This window comes from Drosophila subpulchrella, chromosome 3R (genome assembly GCF_014743375.2).
Source record: "Drosophila subpulchrella strain 33 F10 #4 breed RU33 chromosome 3R, RU_Dsub_v1.1 Primary Assembly, whole genome shotgun sequence".
In the NCBI taxonomy this organism is placed as follows: Eukaryota; Metazoa; Arthropoda; class Insecta; order Diptera; family Drosophilidae; genus Drosophila; species Drosophila subpulchrella.
This window is the reverse complement of record NC_050609.1, coordinates 634,882-651,960: the sequence shown is the minus strand read 5'-3', so window position 1 is coordinate 651,960 and position 17,079 is coordinate 634,882. Positions and strand designations below refer to the sequence as shown.

Sequence of the window (17,079 nt, the reverse complement as noted above, 5' to 3'; positions counted from 1 at the left end):
CTGCCCTTGACTTGTTAAAATACTCAAACATAAAATATTTAAGAATAAAAATAATAACAAATCATTAGAAAACCATTAATTAATACCTTTAAAACATTTAATTATCGGGTTGTTAAAAAATTATTTTAAAAAAAAATTGCATTGTAAACATAACTTTATATTTATGTCCTGGTTTGTATTATAGCCCTTTTTCTTGGCATACATATACATAAATAAATAACCGTCGGATACTTTAAAAGCAAAACTCAATGTTTGTAATATATACATAAATAAATACCCTTTTTATTATGTGCAATTGTTTTGCTTATAAATAGGAATGAAGCGGCTACTTTCCTTCCAGCGTGGCAATGCTGTTGCAAACTTTGGTGAGCAGCATTCCACTGTTGACGATTGCCGGATTCTTTTGGAGTTCATAGAGACTATGCACATCCCTTTGCTCGAAGGCGGAATCTATTGCTTCGTTAAAAAGTCTGTGGAAAAAAAAGACAGCTTTAGTAAAGAAGATCCAATGCAATACCATATGACAATTCACTCACTTGGCCCGCAGATACCAGACGCCCCTGCGATTGTCCCGACATCTCGTTATATACTTTCGCGCCTCGCTTACGTTGTCCTGCTTCAAACATACCTCCACAAAAGGATCGTAGCCAATGGGACTCCTTTTACTTTTGGCCAGCTTCTCCAACTCGTCCCACTTGTGTTGCCCAGAAAGTACGAGGATTCGCAGCCACCAGAAGCGCCGCTCTGGCACTTTGAAATCACTTCTGATCCGGTCTGCCTCTTTCAGTTCGCCGATCTGTAGCAATTCCTGAATGGTGTCATGTATTGACAATCCATTTAAGCTGGCATTGTACTTAGTGCTCAGAGTCTTCTGAAGCTTGAGTAGTCGACTGGTATCCGCACACAGATCTGCCTCTAAAGTGCAACGTCCCTGGGCATAAGCATTTCCAATCATCGATAGATTCGACTCCAAACCTTCCGTTTCAATGGCATTTTCGAAGTGATATTCTGCGATTGCCTTTTGATCGTCCTCGGTGTTGTATATGCCATAGAGACCAGCTCTGTTGGATTCCCGCATAATCTTCTTGTACATATTAAGGGCCAGCGGATGGTCCCTGATGGTCATCTGGAAGAGGACAATATATTACATTAGTAAACACATTAGTTTCAAGCCAATAACATAGCCGCACATGTAAGTTAGACAGCATCATGTGCAATTTCATCTCCAAGAGCACTTGGGTGATCAACTCTGTATCCCCAGACTGCGTTGCGCTGCCCACCGCCCGATCAAACTTGCGCATCTTCAGCAGAAGTGGAACGTGGAGCGAAGCGCGAGGTTCGAGCTCTAGCAGCTTGATGGCTAGATCATCCCTTCCAGCTTGATGGGCCTTTGCCGCAATATTGCAAAAGGAAATGCCTTCGACCGAGGGATTCTTGAACTTTTCGGTAATCTTTCGCGCCACTTCGATGTCATCTGGAGATACCAAAGTGTTAAACTAATAGTTCTGAAAAGAATTAGAACAAAACACTTACTGGGATCATTGATAACTTTGTGATAAGCCCAGTGTTCCAAAATCCAGGATTCGGGTAGGTTCAAGTGTTTGGCAACTTGTATTGCGATGGCATAGTGCTTGCGAAACACCAAACGACTGAGTATCACCTCGGTATTCAGATGTGAGAACCTGAAATTCAAATCTAAATTAAACCAATACTTAATTCATTTCAAATTCTTCAAAAGAAACATACTGTTTGAAGGTGAGCGGCATGGCAATCTTCTCATGACGCAAGGTGTTGAGGACCCTCAGTATTCGCATAATACGCATGTATTCGTCGGGATTGTGGTCTCGTATAAAACCTTTGCCAAAATAGGCTGTCTAAAAAATTTAAAAGGTTCGCACAGGCATATATATATAAGAAAAACGTTGGTAGCTCACCCTGAGCAAACTCTTTTGGGTCTCTGGACAAAATTCATAGGAAGCCGCCTCAATGCATTCGGCCACCGCCAGCTCGATCTTATCCCGACACATGCTGAGATACTCATCCGACTTGTACGACTTCTCCTCAAACTTTTTCTGCGCCTCGAAGAGATAGCTGGCCGGTTCCTGGCTGTTCACTGCGAAGATATTTTCCACGCACTTCGGAAGTCGCTGGATCATCTCGTGCGAGCTTTGTGTGATGATGCGCACGCCATCCATCTCGGCCACAAGGAACATGACCGGATCGTAGGGGAAATCGCTGCGGTCCGCGTTGCGATTTACTATCAAAAGGTAAGATGGATAGGAAATGACCACCGCATCAGCCTCGCTGTTGTCTGCATTCATGATCCATTCCATTTGCAGGGGCATATCTTTACGTCCAGTGTCGAATTCGCAGTACTTTTGCCGCATATCCACGCTGCCCAACCAAAGAAGACCGGTGTTGGTATACAGAGCCAAATGCTGGTGGTTGTACGACACGGATATCTTTATTATTCGCTCGTGCGGCTTCTCGAAGAGATTGGCGGTAATGGTGCCGACAGTTTCGCCAGGAAATAGCTTGATGACCTCTCTATCCCTTCCCAGAAGGCAGTAGCTATTGCGTCCCTCGGTTACAATCTCCCAGCAGGAACAGTTGATGCTGGAATCTGTGGAGGAATATTATTAGATTATGATCTTGCGATTTTAATTACTTGAAGTATCTTTACTGGGAATATCTGGAAGTTTTCTTTCAGCCTTGCTACTGTTCTGCTTGAGAAAGATCCGACCGGATGTGGTCATTACAGCCACTCCTGTTCCAGCAGAGGACTGAAACACCTTGGCCTCCACAATCTTGGTGACACTGGCCTCGTCGCCAATGCTGTAGGACTCCTTTTCCCTGCCAAACATGTCGTACACAAAGACAGTGGCATTCTCCTGGATGCAGATGAGCTCCTCCGTGTCCGACCAGCCCATGGCAATTAGTTTGCCATGGTTCCACTGAAGGGAATAAAAGTTATTAGCAAGGGTTTCTAGTCTTATGACTACCTACCAATATGTGACCCGTTTCCCGGCCGGTGGTGTCGAAGATGCGGATCATTGGTCTAGCGGTTCCCTTAACCGGCACCAGCTTGGTGGGATCGCGTGTGGCCGCCAGTGGTCCTCCATAGGGAGCCACCTCCACCCACATGTAATCCAAGTCCAAGTCTAGTGGCCAATCGGGCGTAGCCAGTTCCACTTTTCTGCGGGATTAATGGGCGTATCCTTTAGTTGTTTTCAGGGATTAGGAAGTTTGGCTTCACTCACCTGTAGTAGTCCGGTCGCACCTTGAACCACTCCCCCGTATTGTACATGATAGGCATGATGACTGCGTTTTTAAATACCCAATTTAGCTGAAAAACATTGGTTAATCCACTTGCATTTTTCACTTCACCAACAGTTTGCAACTCAACAGCTGATTACCAGAGTTGTCACTCCGCAGGAATTTTAGGAGACATCGATACCTGGGCTATCGACTATCGATAGGGCACCAATAAGCGCCTCGTTTCACATGTGAAGGGCCCAATTTCACTGGCCAGTATTAAATTATCTGTTAAATCCTATTAAATCAGACTGACCAAATGGCGGACACCAAGGAGACGATTGTGGAGGGCGTGGAGGCACTGACGCTGAACGGAAAACCGGACGCGGAGCCCGTGGAAACGGGCACGGATGCCCAGGCGCAGGAGGGAGCCACTGCACCCGCCGAAGACGACGTCGTGGATCCATGGAATGTGGCCAGCACAAATGACGCTGGCGTGGACTACGATAAGCTAATAAGTAAGATGGCCTTTACAGAGCAACTGATTTGTGTACTTAATCAACTGATCTAATCCCCAAATAATGACACGTTGCAGAACGTTTTGGCTCAAGCAAAATCGATGAGGAGCTTATCGCACGCTTCGAGAAAATCACGGGGAAGCCCGCCCACCACTTCATCAAACGCGGCATGTTCTTCTCCCATCGGGATCTGCATACGATTCTCACTCTGCGGGAACAGGGCAAGCCATTCTATTTGTACACTGGACGAGGTCCCAGCTCCGGATCCCTGCACGTGGGTCACCTAGTGCCCTTCATCATGACCAAGTGGCTGCAGGAGACCTTTGATGTGCCGCTGGTCATTCAGCTGACCGATGACGAGAAGACCCTATGGAAAGACCTGAAAGTGGAGGATGCCATCAAGTTGGCGCGCGAGAATGCCAAGGATATTGTGGCCATGGGATTCGATGTCAATAAGACGTTCATTTTCAACAACCTGGAATTCGTAGGGTGGGTAAATTAATAAGACCATTTTCCAGAAGAGTGTCATAAGTAGTCGAAAAGCATGATATATGCATGTTGTGTAAAAGTTGCATCATCCTTACATTATTAGCTTTCCTGGAAGATATTGGGTTCTTGAATGCATTTATCTCGAAATGCTATCTTTTAATGTGTGTCACATTTCAAGAAAAGTAGCTTTATATCATCTACCATAGCATTTATTGTTAAATTCCCTCTTAACGCATTTCTTTTACTTACAGAAAGTGTCCTGCCATGTACCAGAACATCATTCGCATCCAGAAGTGCGTTACCTTCAACCAAGTGAAGGGCATCTTCGGATTTGGTGATTCAGACATCATTGGCAAGATTGGCTTTCCGGCTGCCCAAGCTGCACCCGCTATCTCCAGCACCTTCCCCTTCCTCTTCGGCAACAAAAAGGTTCATTGCCTTATACCGTGCGCCATCGACCAGGATCCATATTTCCGCATGACCCGCGACGTGGCCCCACGTCTGGGTTTCCCCAAGTGCGCGCTTATCCACTCTACCTTCTTCCCAGCGCTGCAGGGCGCCAAAACGAAGATGTCAGCTAGTGACCAGAACTCCGCGGTTTTCCTCACGGACACGCCTAAGCAAATTAAGAACAAGATCAACAAGTACGCCTTCTCCGGTGGACGGGTCACAGTGGAGGAGCACCGCAAGCTGGGCGGCGTGCCAGAAGTTGATGTGTCCTACCAGTTGCTTAAGTTCTTCCTAGAGGATGATGCAAAGTTGGAGGAGGTGCGAGTGGCTTACAAAAAAGGAGAGATGCTCACGGGCGAGATTAAGAAGCTGGCTGTTGAGGTACCACTCTTATTAAAAAACCTAGAAGTTAATGTTATTAAACACTTAATTTCTCCTGTAGACCCTCACACCCATTGTCGAGCAGCACCAGGCAGCCCGCAAGCTGATCACAGACGAAGTTCTGGACAAGTACTTTGAACTGCGACCCCTGCAGTTCGGCAGTTAGAACTCCAGCCGAGTTGAAGTACCTGCATTTGCTTGACATCGATTCATACTACAGTTTATACGAAATTAGCTTAAATCGAACTAAGCGAGATTAGTTCAGCACCGAACCGACTAAGGCACTCCTATGTAAATAGCTATAATGAATTGATCTATGCTTGGGCTCTGAGCCCAAGTGGCGCCCACTTAATGCATCGTTGTACTCGCTATTTATTTTATTTTTTACGCACTCTGTTTATTTTTATAAAGCAGAAAACAATAAACGCCTTCGACTTGCAATTGCCACCGCAGTGACCCACATTTGGAGTGTGTTGTAAAAAGGTCTGTAAATTTCCCTGGGAATCCGAGACCTAGAGCCAAGGAGAGTCTGGGAGAAACAAAGCGACTCTCTTGACTTCTCTACGGAGAATTAGGCGCATATTCATTTCCGATTCCCAGCAAGAGGCCCGCTCTGGTAAACCAGCTAACAAAATACCTCGCGACTTCGCAAAAATGTAAGTAATTTCCCATTTTCGGTTGTGTGTGTTTGCGGGTAACCGGAGATCTTGCACATGAATTAGATTTCGCAGGCAGGGTTCACAGTAGCTGGTTTTTATTTGGAAAAAGTAATAATTTTTCTTATATCCTAAAGGTTTTAATTTAGAGAAATATATATTTCAAATATTTATAATAAAGCAACATTTTAGGTAACAAAGAAAAAGTAATATGTGACCATATACTACAAGCTTAATATCATTTTAAAAACTAAATTTATTAAAACCATTCTACTTTAAAATTTGAAATTAAAATTAAGCCTACCTTATAAAAGTCAAATGATTTTTCAAATATCATATCAAACGTATAAAAACTGATCCTATATACAGAATAGCTCCAATGATACATGTCCGAGTAAAATCTTAAAATTAGGTAAAGCCTTGATATACAACAATAATTTAAAATTAATAGCCATTATAATGACCTCTATTTTTAAATTGCATAACTATTAATTAATTATCATAAAAACATTTTGTTACGAATTGGTTTTTAAGACATATTAGGGAGCGTTCACTAGTCATGTATGGCTTAGGTGCAGAACAAATTAGTTTGAAATTAGAATTGGGGGGAACCATTAAGCTAGGGTGCCTAGGCTTTATTTTCTTACCTCCATATAGACGTATATTCATAACTGGGCATATGGATATGTACTTTTTTTAATTAAGTCAAAACACTTGTGTTTACATGCGTCGAAAATACACGCTTATGTGCTGGGCTCCAGTGTGGGTGTTTGTATATAGCAATCGAAAAAGAAAAACTCAAACTGAAGTTGTGGCGACGATCGTCGATCGCTGATCCCAGAGAGGGACGACATAAGTCAGACGCAACTCCAGCCTGCCACACGCGCCTCGATCTCCAGCCGTCGGAGTCGGATCGATCGGACAATAGCGAAGAAATTAAGCCGCTTTGTTTGCACACCACTGTGTACCTGGACAAAAGGATCCTTGACGACAAGTTGGTCCCCCATAGATCACCTGTTGACACACGTACAAAGAGGTGGCACCTTAAACTAGACGAGATGCGGCTCTCATCAACCCCGGATGAGTAGTCACGTCTCGAATCGGATCGATGGTGAGCCATTCATCACGACGATTGGCAGACTCTCTAATGCACTAAAAATAAAAATAAAAAACCGAACCGAGTCCAGGTAAACCTGCTGCAGTACGGCCAGTACTCTCGATCGGTCATTCGAAAAGCGGCTTAGGCGATGACGGATCAATTGCTGAGCTCCGCGGCCAGCGCTCCGGGGGATCCCCCGCCGGTTCTTGTGCCCGTGCCAGCCTCCACGGGTGGACCCTATTTGAGCGGTGGCTCCGAGGGCGAGCAGGAATCCTCGGAACAGCCCGTCCTCCTCGAGCTAGGTGCTCCCCAATCCGCCAGCTGCCCAGCAGTTAGTCTCAACTACACTCTGACCCCCGATGGAGGAGGTTTGCTGGCCTATGCGCCACCTCATCCGCACAGCTATTCACCTAACTATGGCTACGAGAAAGAGCCACCCAATTTGGGTCTGTTGCCACCCACATACAGTGTGATCCCGCAGCCGGTGTCGATGTGGCATGCCGGTCAGGTGGCCTCCGGTTCGCCAGTGTGCCTGGAAAGCAGCAAACCCAGTGAACTGGTGCCACCACCCATCTACATGAGCTATGGCGGTGGTAGTATCGCCAATAGCACGGAGGTGGACATCTCCAAGGAACACAATCCCGCCTGGCGGGAGAAGGCCCTGCAGATGGAGAAGGACTACAGACGCACCGCCTGCGATCGGGAGAGAACCAGGATGCGGGATATGAACCGAGCCTTTGATTTACTGCGCTCCAAGCTGCCCATTTCCAAGCCGAATGGGAAAAAGTACTCCAAAATTGAGAGCCTAAGGTGAGTGAAAAATGTTTGCTGTTCCAAAATAATAAAGTAATTTAATATCTTCCTATAGGATTGCCATTAACTACATCAATCACCTGCAGGCCATGCTCCGGGAGAATTCTGTGACTCAGAATGGCAGTGGATGCTGTGCCTGGAGTGGCGGGAGTAGTTCACCCTATGACAATGCCAACGATCATTGGGGATCATAGCTAACGATGAACTTTATTCCTTTAAAAATCTTGAAAAAATACGTTGGTGTAGTCTTAAGTGCAGTATGCCAAAGAATATTCACTGGCGGTAGTCATACCAAATTTAAATATTTAAAAAATGTAGATTTCCAAAAATGGGAATTAAATTAAGGTCAACATATTTCTGCTCAACTAAACTATTTCGGAAAACAATAGCTTTAATTTTTTATAGTTCAAAAATGTTTAATCTCCTTATAAGTGCAATAATAAAATAAAATGCCAAAAATAATTGACAGTTTGTGACCATTTACTGCCCACCCAAAAACTTAATTCAAAACCTTGTCTTTTTAGGCTATATATATTTAACGTTACTTGTTAACACTTCACATTTTGATAATTTACATATGATGAATCGTTTGAAGAACTGACTGACTTGGCGAGTATGTTGTGCATATTCGTATATATATAAACCTAAAAAGTACAACAAAACAGGAAAATGTAACAAATTACTATGGAATTGTTGCTCGGCCGCAACTGCATCGAAAACTGATAAGTTTGTTAATACTTATGTATAGATAATAAAACCAACTACTGCGACAGCCGTACGCGCACACACACAAACACACACAATATATCCGCTGTTGGATTGAAGTAGAAGTTGGCCAATTGCAACTCAAAAAGGGGACGAAATAACAAAGCGTAACGCAAGCTCCTCTCGCTCCTCGGCTCCTCCTGCGCTTAGTTATCCTTCTTGATGCGGGTGGAGGTCATGCGGTAGATGATGGAGTCCCGACCAGGATCCATGGCAGCGATGGCATAGCAGATGGCCAGCAGCGACAATCCGAAGACGACCATGAACCAGAGGATGATGTTGAAGATCACCGGGTAGTCGCTGTTGTAGTAGACGGCCAGGTTGAAGGGGTTGGTGGTGGAAGCAGCGATGGTGTCACGCTTGGCGCGCGATGCCGCCACATCCTTCTCCGTGGTCTGCACAAACAGGACCGAGTCGCTGGACTTCTGGGAGGCGGACAGCAGGCGGCCAATGGCGGCGGACAGCAGCTTGTTGGCCTCATCAACGGCCACGGACTTCTCGCCATGAGCCTTGGCCACTCCATCGACGGACACGCGCATCAGCAGGACATTCGAGGGCTTGGCCATCTCGGCCAGATGATCGGCGGCAGCGTTGATGAATCCAATCTCTTGCAGGAACTGCTTGTCGGCGGAGTGCAGAGAGGGGTTCAGGTTCTTGGTGGGCTTGGCGGCCGGGGCCTCGAAGTCACCGAAGCAGGACTTCCAGGCTTGAACCTGTAAGATAAATTATGGATTTAGAATGAGCTAGCACTGAGATTTGCGGGGGAAACCACATTAGAAAATAAGTTCTTAATCATCAAACTGTTTGATAATTTATCGATTTCAGACATCTGGCAATTCTTACAAAACTTGTATATAATTTTATTGAACTTCATCAAAATGAGACTACTTACATTATATAGCTGTCACAGAGACAAATAGGACGACTTACTAAAAAAGGCGCTATACTCATTTAGCAAGGCTTAGTGAATTTCCTGTGCTAAGTTCTAAACTTTCTCTTAAATGATTACCACAACTATAGAGACTAATATATCTATTGTATAACTATGCAATGAATTACAAATTACAGATTTATAACTAAACTATCGTTAGATTTCAATTATTTGATACATTATTATATGTAGTCTAGTGAATATCAAATGATTAAGTTGTGATACTGTAAACTTTCTATTTTCATTGTGCATTTACTGAAATATTTCTTGAGACCCCTGATAAGTAATCTTTTTAAAATACCCCTTTTTCGATCATGTGATTTGTTACTTTCTGTGGTCTAACCATTGACTTTAATGTTTCATTTTTTGTAATGTCAAGATTATTACTTCGCACTCCTGATATGGTTTTCCCCCCTTGAGGTGCACTTACGCCATCGTCGAACTGCTCGAAGTTGATGTCGCAGACGGGCTCGTTGGCGGCCTCCAGCTCGGCGGCCAGGGCGTTCAGGGAGGCGTCCGTTCCGGATCCGGTCAGCTCGTAAGACTTGACGTTGCCGGCGGTGGTCACGTGAGCGATGCCCTGGACATGCACCACGATGACGCCCTTGGCCAGGTTGAAGGGATCGTTGATGGTCAGGCCGCTCCAGTTGGAATCGCCGGTGACAGCGTTTCCCAGGGAGGCGTAGAGCACATCACCCACGTAGTGGCTCTCCAGTGCATCGTTGCCCTTGAAACTGATTGCCTTGGGGCGGTTCAGCACCGTGAATTCGCCAGCGGCATTGACTGTTGATTGCGAAAAGAAACCTATAAGTATTGTGCCAGAAGCTATACTCATCTCCTTTGTCCAAGATTCTGCGCATGCATGTGGGGAACACTCAGAAGTCCCGAGTTTTGGGTGTCACCACCCCCAGTACGAGAATCGATGAACACAGAGAATATCCACTATATTGCCGCTTTCCACCGGCTGCCATTGGATTCCGCCATTTAATAAGCGACAGTTCTACTTACTGGCTGCTATAAACAGCGAGAAAATCACGCAAATCCGCAACATTTTCAGTTTTCCGCTGGACTTTTAATCATATGACGAACGACTGCAAAGAAAAACCTTTTCTCCTCCCCGAAATCTCCGTAGCTATCATGTGATGAGCAGGGTTGCAGTGGGCAGTTATCGAATAGGCATGCGTAGGGTTGTCGCCGAGTTGGAACTATCGATTGCACTGGTATTAATTAAATCGATTCCTTTTAAAATTAACTTTAAATTTAACTTATTTTATTTTTATAAATACAACGAAGACAACACAATTTAAATGAAAACAATCCAATTTGGATTTTTAGTTATTAACTAACTGTTTTCCAAATGAAAACGCTACAATATCACCATTTACCATTTGAAAGAGCAATTCATTTTGTTTTCAAAATTGTTCTATTTTTTGAAAGCAGGTGCATTTATTTTTTATGATACTTTACAAAATTATAGATATTAATTTAAAACCAGTCACCTGTAGATATACATGCATATGTATAAGTAACTATACAGAGGTTTTTAAAAATTCAATATGCGGACATTTACAAGTGTTTCGTTATAATGTAAGCATTACCAGTTCATATTAATTCTAGGCGCGCAGGGCATCGATTTCCAATCGCAGCTTTTGAATCCGGAGTAAAGTCAGAGTGCGCTCCAGCTTCAGGTTCTCCGTTTCAGTTTTCAAGAACTTGGTCTTGCTCTGGAATTGTTTGATCTCTGCTCGCGCCTTTTCCGATCTCAGGGCGGCTAAGTTGTTTCTTGGCCTGGCTTCGACGATAGTCGCCATTCCATTGGCCAAGTCATCCGGATTTTGCTGCAATATATAGTGCTGCTCCATAAGCGGTAAGATGTCTATTTCTCCAAAAAAATATTGAATATTTACCTCTTTGCTTTCGTCCAAGTAATCAACGTATTCTCGGTTTGGTATCTCAATATTAGAGATTTCAAATTCCATACTTTGCTCTTCCGGCTCTTCGTTTTTCGTTTTCGATCTGCGAATCTCCGTTTTTATTGTGGGCTGGGCTTTGGCACTCTCAGCCGCAGCAGCCTCGTCCAGAATTTGTTGTATCTGATAATGGGAAAAATATATAGAAACATAGTTTTCTGGAACCTCATGGGTTTCAATGATATTACCTTAACAATAATCTCCTTGCCTTCGGTGTCATCTTCGTCTGTCGAAATTTTCTGGATCTGCGTAATGAATAGGGTTTTGGACGGAAAATATTTTTGATATTACCTAGTACCATATTTTATTCTTCTCTGCGTTTAAAATAGAGTCCCAAAATTAAAAATCCCCAAGAACTTAGACGTTATCTTGACTTATCATTTTAAAATACCTTGTTCTTAATATGAAAATATAATATTGATTAAGGGCAAAAAGTAGCGGGAAATTTGGATTTACTTATTATATTAATTTGATTTACAGATCAACAATTTCCCTCCCTTTTTTGACCACATAAGAATTTACACATCTATGTACATTGAGCATGTATTTAGACACATGTGTATGTATATAAAGATGTTTATAAACAGATGTTCATGATTACCTTGATTCTGGGACCGTCGTCCTCTTCTTTCAGCTTGGGTGGTTGCAATATTACAGGAATTCTACTTAGCTTCGAATCGCAGGTTTGCCTACAATTAAATAAGGATTACTTGACAATGTCATAATGTAAACATTATGTTTAATGTATGTTTGTAGGTTTACCTGTGTAACGACAAGCGGGAAAGCGCGGTATTCTGGAGAACCTTGTTGCAATTATGGCACGTGGCCGAATATTTACCGTTCTCGAAATTCGCGGTGAACCCGTGGGTCCTGTAAAAATCTTCAGATTTCTTTCGTGGCATTTTTTAATGCAAATTGAGCTACAAATTACTATGTACTATACACGACGCACATAAAATGGCTTCTCTACAGCTGAAGGTAAAATCCACGCCAGCTCTGCACCAGATAATATCGATAGTTTAGTAGTTTTTAAAACAAATCAGTTGGGTTTTTTTTTATTCAAATCAAAATGGAGCAAAAATATTATAATTATATAATTTAAAAAATAATTTACAAAGCGCTCGAAAATAACTGTACATATTATGTTAATTTTTATGATATTTTGTTGGACGGTAAAATATATAAAAGCACTTTAAAAATAGGGAATAAGTTTGATTCTGCCCAACGTATTTTAATTTATGTTTTTCCTGTTTTTGTTTTTGCTTAAATTGGTTTTAATAAATCTTAGATATTTTAAATACAAAAAATATGTTTAATTAAAATAAAATATATTATATTTAAGACTTTGTGTTTGTCGGACAGATTTATTTTACAACAAATATTTTAGTTGACTGATTTTTATATTTTACTTACTTTAAGAGTCCTAAACATTAAATTAATTAATATTCAAATAATAGCGACCATCGATACCAAGTAGTCCGTGTTATCGATACATCGGTTGACTTTACAGCGAGCAACACTTTCACGTAATTTACCACAAGCCGAATGTAAAAAATATGTCGCTGGCAAAAAAAGGCAAACGCGCTGGTGGCGTTTCGAAAGACGTAACGTGGAAAAAACTTGGTTTCCTGCCGGCCTTCAAACAGGAAAAGGATGGGGGCGCCAAGAAGTACCGGGCCCTGTGCATCCACTGCCGTAAATGCCAATCGAACACCAGTATAGACAGGCTGATTATCCACAGGTCTGTATAAATAATGCTTCCCGCGTTTTTTCTACAAGTACAGTCTGTAAATGGAGTATGTTCGTAGGAAATCGTGCACAAAGTACCGAGAGGATCTCACCGAGGAGCTGGGCTTAAAGACAGAAGCTACGGATTCCTCTCCGGCGGAACCAAACACATCCGCCATCGAACCAGCCATATCAACTGCCCAAACCATTGAGTATTCGACAAGCAATATAGTGGAAAAAATGTTGGATGAGGACGAGGGTAGCGGGCGCAATCCGGAGTCCACCTTGGTGAGCTATCTCACCGATCTGGAACAAGTGGTGCCCCATCCCCCGTCCGATGCCAACCGGCAGGCAAAGGATCTGTTAAAGGCGGAGACGGAGTACCTGGTGGCCAAATCCGAGTACTTTACCAAGCTGAGCGAAATATCCGAACTGAAACGAACCGTCACCATGTTGGAGGCGAAAAAGACCCAGCTGGAGATCGCAAAACTGCGAGCCGAGTGCGAGTAGCCTAAGCTTTTTAAGTACAAAACAGTTTAAAATTTTCTGAATATATGTATAAATTTGTAAAGATAATGAATAATAGCGATGCGGGAAGTTCGATGGAGCAATTCGTAAAGATGCCCGTGTATGTGGGCTTTCTAATCAAGATGACGGCGCAGCTGCTGTCGCATCCCATGGAACTGGTTCGTGTGAATATCCAGGCAAATGTGATCCACCATAGTCATCTAAACATGCAAAATATGTTCCGGCTGATGGCCAGACATGGATTACCCGGATTTTATTACGGCATTGTGGCCTCCGGGCTGCGCTGTACCGTACACACCTTGTCCACATATACTCTATTCTACAATTTACGGGATAACAAGTATGTGCTGATGCTGAAGCCGTACAACACTAGTACGGTCCTGGGGCTAACCGGATTTTGGGGCGGTGTCCTGGCCACACCCTTTGCCAAACTGGCGGTCATTCGGCAGGCGGATCTGACGCGCAGTTCCTACCAGAGGCGCAAGTAAAGAAAGGGAAATTCCCGCACTAAAAATAAGATAATCTGGCATTTTCAGGTTTTACTTCCAAACCAGAAAATACCTGTGAGGTATATTTATACATTCAAAGCTATATCCTTCTTTTTTAGCTATCGGAATTTCTGGCTAGGACTCAAATGCATGTACAGGAAGGGAGGATTCATATATTTATTTAACGGCTGGCAGATAAACGCATTTTCCAGCACATCCGTGGCCATGCTGTATAACCCCATTAGCGATAAGGTTCATACCTTGATATCGTGGTTCCACGGACTGGACGAGCCGTGGCTCAGCGATCTCATAACTATGGCCCTTACCGGCGGCATTATCACGGTCATTATGACTCCTGTGGATGGTATAGCCATTCTTACGTTGAACGAATCCTCCTATGGTCACCACTCCTATGCATCCATGTGTCGCAAAATTATAAAAAGACACGGCTACAGAGGTTTCTTCTTTGGATGGAGGCCGGCACTTGTGGCCCTTGTGCCACACACCTTGTTGGCAACAATAGTATATCGTGTATTACTAGATCGCTACTTATCATAAAGTCACCCATATTTATTCCAAAATCTTGCAATGTATAATTGTCAGAGCCTCTGGGAATTCGGCTAAGTCAGAGGGTATTTTTTGGATTGAGCAGTTTTCCAGTTGGAAGCTGAAGATTTCCGTGAATCGCAGAACAAGCTGGAGGAGAAGAAACGGTTAGATTTAACTGAGATAAGAGGGCGTTGATATGAAACATTACATTTAGAACTGGAGGAACCCTCTTATGGGTTACTAGACACTCCATCAGCACAGCCACAAACTTCCCGTAAAACTCGGGCAGGTGCGAGTGCAGGGCCTGCAGGGGAATAGGCAGGATGCACACCAGATAGCACCTTAGCATCTGCTCCAGCAGCTCGGCACACACCTCGGCGCCTTGTAGCAGTTTATCCGACTCCAGGACGAGCATTTGCAGGATGGCCTTGGCCCAACGATAGCTGGTGCTTGCGTTCAACGCAAGACACTCCTCCCGGCAAGCCGCCAACTTATCTGGCTGGCTAATATCCGTGGCCAGAGCAGCCTCCACACTGCGGCGATTGATTGTAAAGTAGTAGCCCAGTCGTGTAATAGCCTGCAGCAGACAGATGGAGATTTTAGGGCTAGAGGCCATGGTCACATTCTGGATGAGACGGTCCAGCATGTCGTCGCATTGGTTCCACTGAGGTGTATATTATGAAAAATACATAGGTTAAGGCGGTCTGAGAATTTGATTTTGATTACCAACCGTAAAAGCATCCAGATCAACAAAGTGATCCAGGCATAAATACATGCAGTTCCAAACCGACTCGATGGCTTCAATGGACTCCATGTTGTAGGCATCCTTGAGGGCATGGTCATAGATCACGCTGTGCACGTTTAGCTCCTGAATATCTTTGGGATCCTGGAATATCAACCATTTTATTAAGGATCTTCGCTGAAGGGATATGTTCAACCCACGCTATATTTAAGCATGACTGAGAAGATCTTGACGCCCAGTTGTTTGTAAATAGAATCGTAGCATTCCCGCACATTGAGACCTACTGATAGGGCAAAGGCCAGCATTTGGGTGGGCATTCTGGATTTATTCCCATAACGAAGCTGAGGGAAAAAGGTTGGGAATAAAATAAACCGTCGGGATATATAAAGTGTTACACTTAACCTCCAGATATTTGCCAAAACCATGCACGGCTCCCAGTTGTTTCTTCCAACAATCCCTGTGAAGTTTCTTCTCGTAGTATCTCAGTATTTGGACATCCGTGGACTCCCACCAATTTGCAGACAGCTTCTTGGCCAAATCATGGGCATTCTTTAAGAGATTACCCGAATCATCCTTCAGTTGGTAAATAGTAGGAGACGCTGTCAATTCGCAAATTAGCAGAAGCAGCTTGACTTTCAGCTAAAATGTAACTAGATTGTAGTTAATGAATAACAATTTAATGGACTGCAACCTCTTCGTGCCCGGCATCGCCACTCTTTTGGAGGAATTCCTGCACCAAGTCGTAGAGCTTGGGCAGATCCTGGGTAAGTAGTGAATGGTAGCTCTCGAACTGCGACGCCTCCAGTTGGATGTTGTCCAGATCTTCCTTCAACTCCGGCAGCATGTAGAACTGCACCAGCTCACACATGTGGGCCACGAGGGCCTCGGTGTTGTCATCGCTCGACATTTTGTTCAAATTTAACAAAAAATTAACAAATTCTAATGTAGGCGGGTAAGCCGTGTAAACAGCTGTTCTGCGTAGACGCGGTGGTTTTGGGGTGACCATGTTCCAAGTTCAGCTGTACGGCGTACGGCCACATTCCACGTACCGATAGTTTCGGCATATGGATGGATCTCCGGTACGTAGGTTGCTCGTTGCTCCTGGGCCAGTGCACGTCCAGACGGTCGGCGTCCTCCTTGGCGGCCAGGAAAATGAGGCTTCTGAAGTCGCTGGCGTGGACTTCGTTGATCGCCACGAAGAAGAGCGCGTTCCACTCCTTCAGGATTCGGACGTTGGAGGTCATGTCCCCCTGGTGCTCGTCCACGAAGCGACTGGCCTCCTCCACCGCCGACCGCTCGTTGAGGCCGAAGAAAGCTGAAATTTGAATTTTCCCGCCTCGAACAGGGGCGGGCAGCTTGCCGATACCTCACGCGATATTTCACGCGGCAGCGGAACGCCCATCTCCAGCGGGCAGCGATCTTCGCGGCGGAGACGAAAAAAAAATACCAAAAAAATACCGCGCCGCTAACAGCTGTTGCTAACATCGATGGAGCTAACAGAATGTTAGGGCCCTGTTAACAGCATGCTGTTGTTTTACATGGAGGTGGGAGAGAGAAAGAGAGTTTTGGTATTTCTTTGGTCGCTTTTGGTATATTCCGCATTTTTTTGATCATTCATCATTTCGAAAATATCAAGCTAAGGTTTCAAATTCAAATGGGGCATTTTATTAACTTTGTTGCATGTTAGAGCTTAAGTTTCAATAAAAAAAATTTACAA

General features: G+C 44.0%; 8 protein-coding genes across 9 annotated transcripts; 4 read left to right on the top strand and 4 right to left on the bottom strand.

Annotated features, from left to right (window-relative positions):
• Window positions 1-251: 251 nt before the first annotated feature.
• Window positions 252-3,419, bottom strand: LOC119563217 (vacuolar protein sorting-associated protein 16 homolog). Its single transcript, XM_037876514.1, has 9 exons — window positions 3,261-3,419; window positions 3,007-3,196; window positions 2,684-2,954; window positions 1,935-2,623; window positions 1,747-1,874; window positions 1,534-1,682; window positions 1,191-1,474; window positions 537-1,126; window positions 252-470 (listed from the first exon to the last, which is right to left on the bottom strand). The coding sequence occupies exons 1-9, from the start codon at window positions 3,314-3,316 to the stop codon at window positions 326-328; spliced, it is 2,502 nt and encodes an 833-aa protein (XP_037732442.1). The 5' UTR covers window positions 3,317-3,419; the 3' UTR covers window positions 252-325.
• A 65-nt stretch (window positions 3,420-3,484) lies between these two features.
• LOC119555602 (tryptophan--tRNA ligase, cytoplasmic) lies at window positions 3,485-5,534 on the top strand. Its single transcript, XM_037867101.1, has 4 exons — window positions 3,485-3,773; window positions 3,851-4,262; window positions 4,514-5,093; window positions 5,155-5,534. The coding sequence occupies exons 1-4, from the start codon at window positions 3,575-3,577 to the stop codon at window positions 5,257-5,259; spliced, it is 1,296 nt and encodes a 431-aa protein (XP_037723029.1). The 5' UTR covers window positions 3,485-3,574; the 3' UTR covers window positions 5,260-5,534.
• A 163-nt stretch (window positions 5,535-5,697) lies between these two features.
• On the top strand, window positions 5,698-8,126 carry LOC119555612 (protein Fer3). Its single transcript, XM_037867130.1, has 3 exons — window positions 5,698-6,860; window positions 6,937-7,658; window positions 7,717-8,126. Exons 2-3 carry the CDS (start codon window positions 6,997-6,999, stop codon window positions 7,853-7,855), a joined length of 801 nt encoding a protein of 266 aa, XP_037723058.1. The 5' UTR covers window positions 5,698-6,860; window positions 6,937-6,996; the 3' UTR covers window positions 7,856-8,126.
• A 47-nt stretch (window positions 8,127-8,173) lies between these two features.
• Window positions 8,174-10,516, bottom strand: LOC119555610 (ATPase H(+)-transporting accessory protein 2). Its single transcript, XM_037867113.1, has 3 exons — window positions 10,366-10,516; window positions 9,788-10,140; window positions 8,174-9,139 (listed from the first exon to the last, which is right to left on the bottom strand). The coding sequence occupies exons 1-3, from the start codon at window positions 10,406-10,408 to the stop codon at window positions 8,573-8,575; spliced, it is 963 nt and encodes a 320-aa protein (XP_037723041.1). The 5' UTR covers window positions 10,409-10,516; the 3' UTR covers window positions 8,174-8,572.
• Window positions 10,517-10,776: 260 nt separating this feature from the next.
• LOC119555708 lies at window positions 10,777-12,295 on the bottom strand. The gene is made up of 5 exons (XM_037867388.1): window positions 12,090-12,295; window positions 11,929-12,016; window positions 11,516-11,572; window positions 11,265-11,450; window positions 10,777-11,210 (listed from the first exon to the last, which is right to left on the bottom strand). The coding sequence occupies exons 1-5, from the start codon at window positions 12,227-12,229 to the stop codon at window positions 10,971-10,973; spliced, it is 711 nt and encodes a 236-aa protein (XP_037723316.1). The 5' UTR covers window positions 12,230-12,295; the 3' UTR covers window positions 10,777-10,970.
• Window positions 12,296-12,855: 560 nt separating this feature from the next.
• Window positions 12,856-13,631, top strand: LOC119563232. The gene is made up of 2 exons (XM_037876538.1): window positions 12,856-13,068; window positions 13,136-13,631. Exons 1-2 carry the CDS (start codon window positions 12,884-12,886, stop codon window positions 13,563-13,565), a joined length of 615 nt encoding a protein of 204 aa, XP_037732466.1. The 5' UTR covers window positions 12,856-12,883; the 3' UTR covers window positions 13,566-13,631.
• On the top strand, window positions 13,577-14,652 carry LOC119563231. Of its 2 annotated transcripts, none has more exons than XM_037876537.1 (2): window positions 13,577-14,119; window positions 14,191-14,321. In XM_037876537.1, exon 1 carries the CDS (start codon window positions 13,610-13,612, stop codon window positions 14,069-14,071), a length of 462 nt encoding a protein of 153 aa, XP_037732465.1. In that variant the 5' UTR covers window positions 13,577-13,609; the 3' UTR covers window positions 14,072-14,119; window positions 14,191-14,321. The 2 variants fall into 2 exon arrangements, with proteins under 2 accessions (XP_037732465.1, XP_037732464.1); XM_037876536.1 differs by having other exon boundaries at window positions 13,578-14,067; window positions 14,191-14,652.
• Window positions 14,621-16,341, bottom strand: LOC119563230. Its single transcript, XM_037876535.1, has 6 exons — window positions 16,054-16,341; window positions 15,765-16,001; window positions 15,563-15,703; window positions 15,351-15,506; window positions 14,829-15,284; window positions 14,621-14,767 (listed from the first exon to the last, which is right to left on the bottom strand). The coding sequence occupies exons 1-6, from the start codon at window positions 16,267-16,269 to the stop codon at window positions 14,642-14,644; spliced, it is 1,332 nt and encodes a 443-aa protein (XP_037732463.1). The 5' UTR covers window positions 16,270-16,341; the 3' UTR covers window positions 14,621-14,641.
• Window positions 16,342-17,079: the final 738 nt, after the last annotated feature.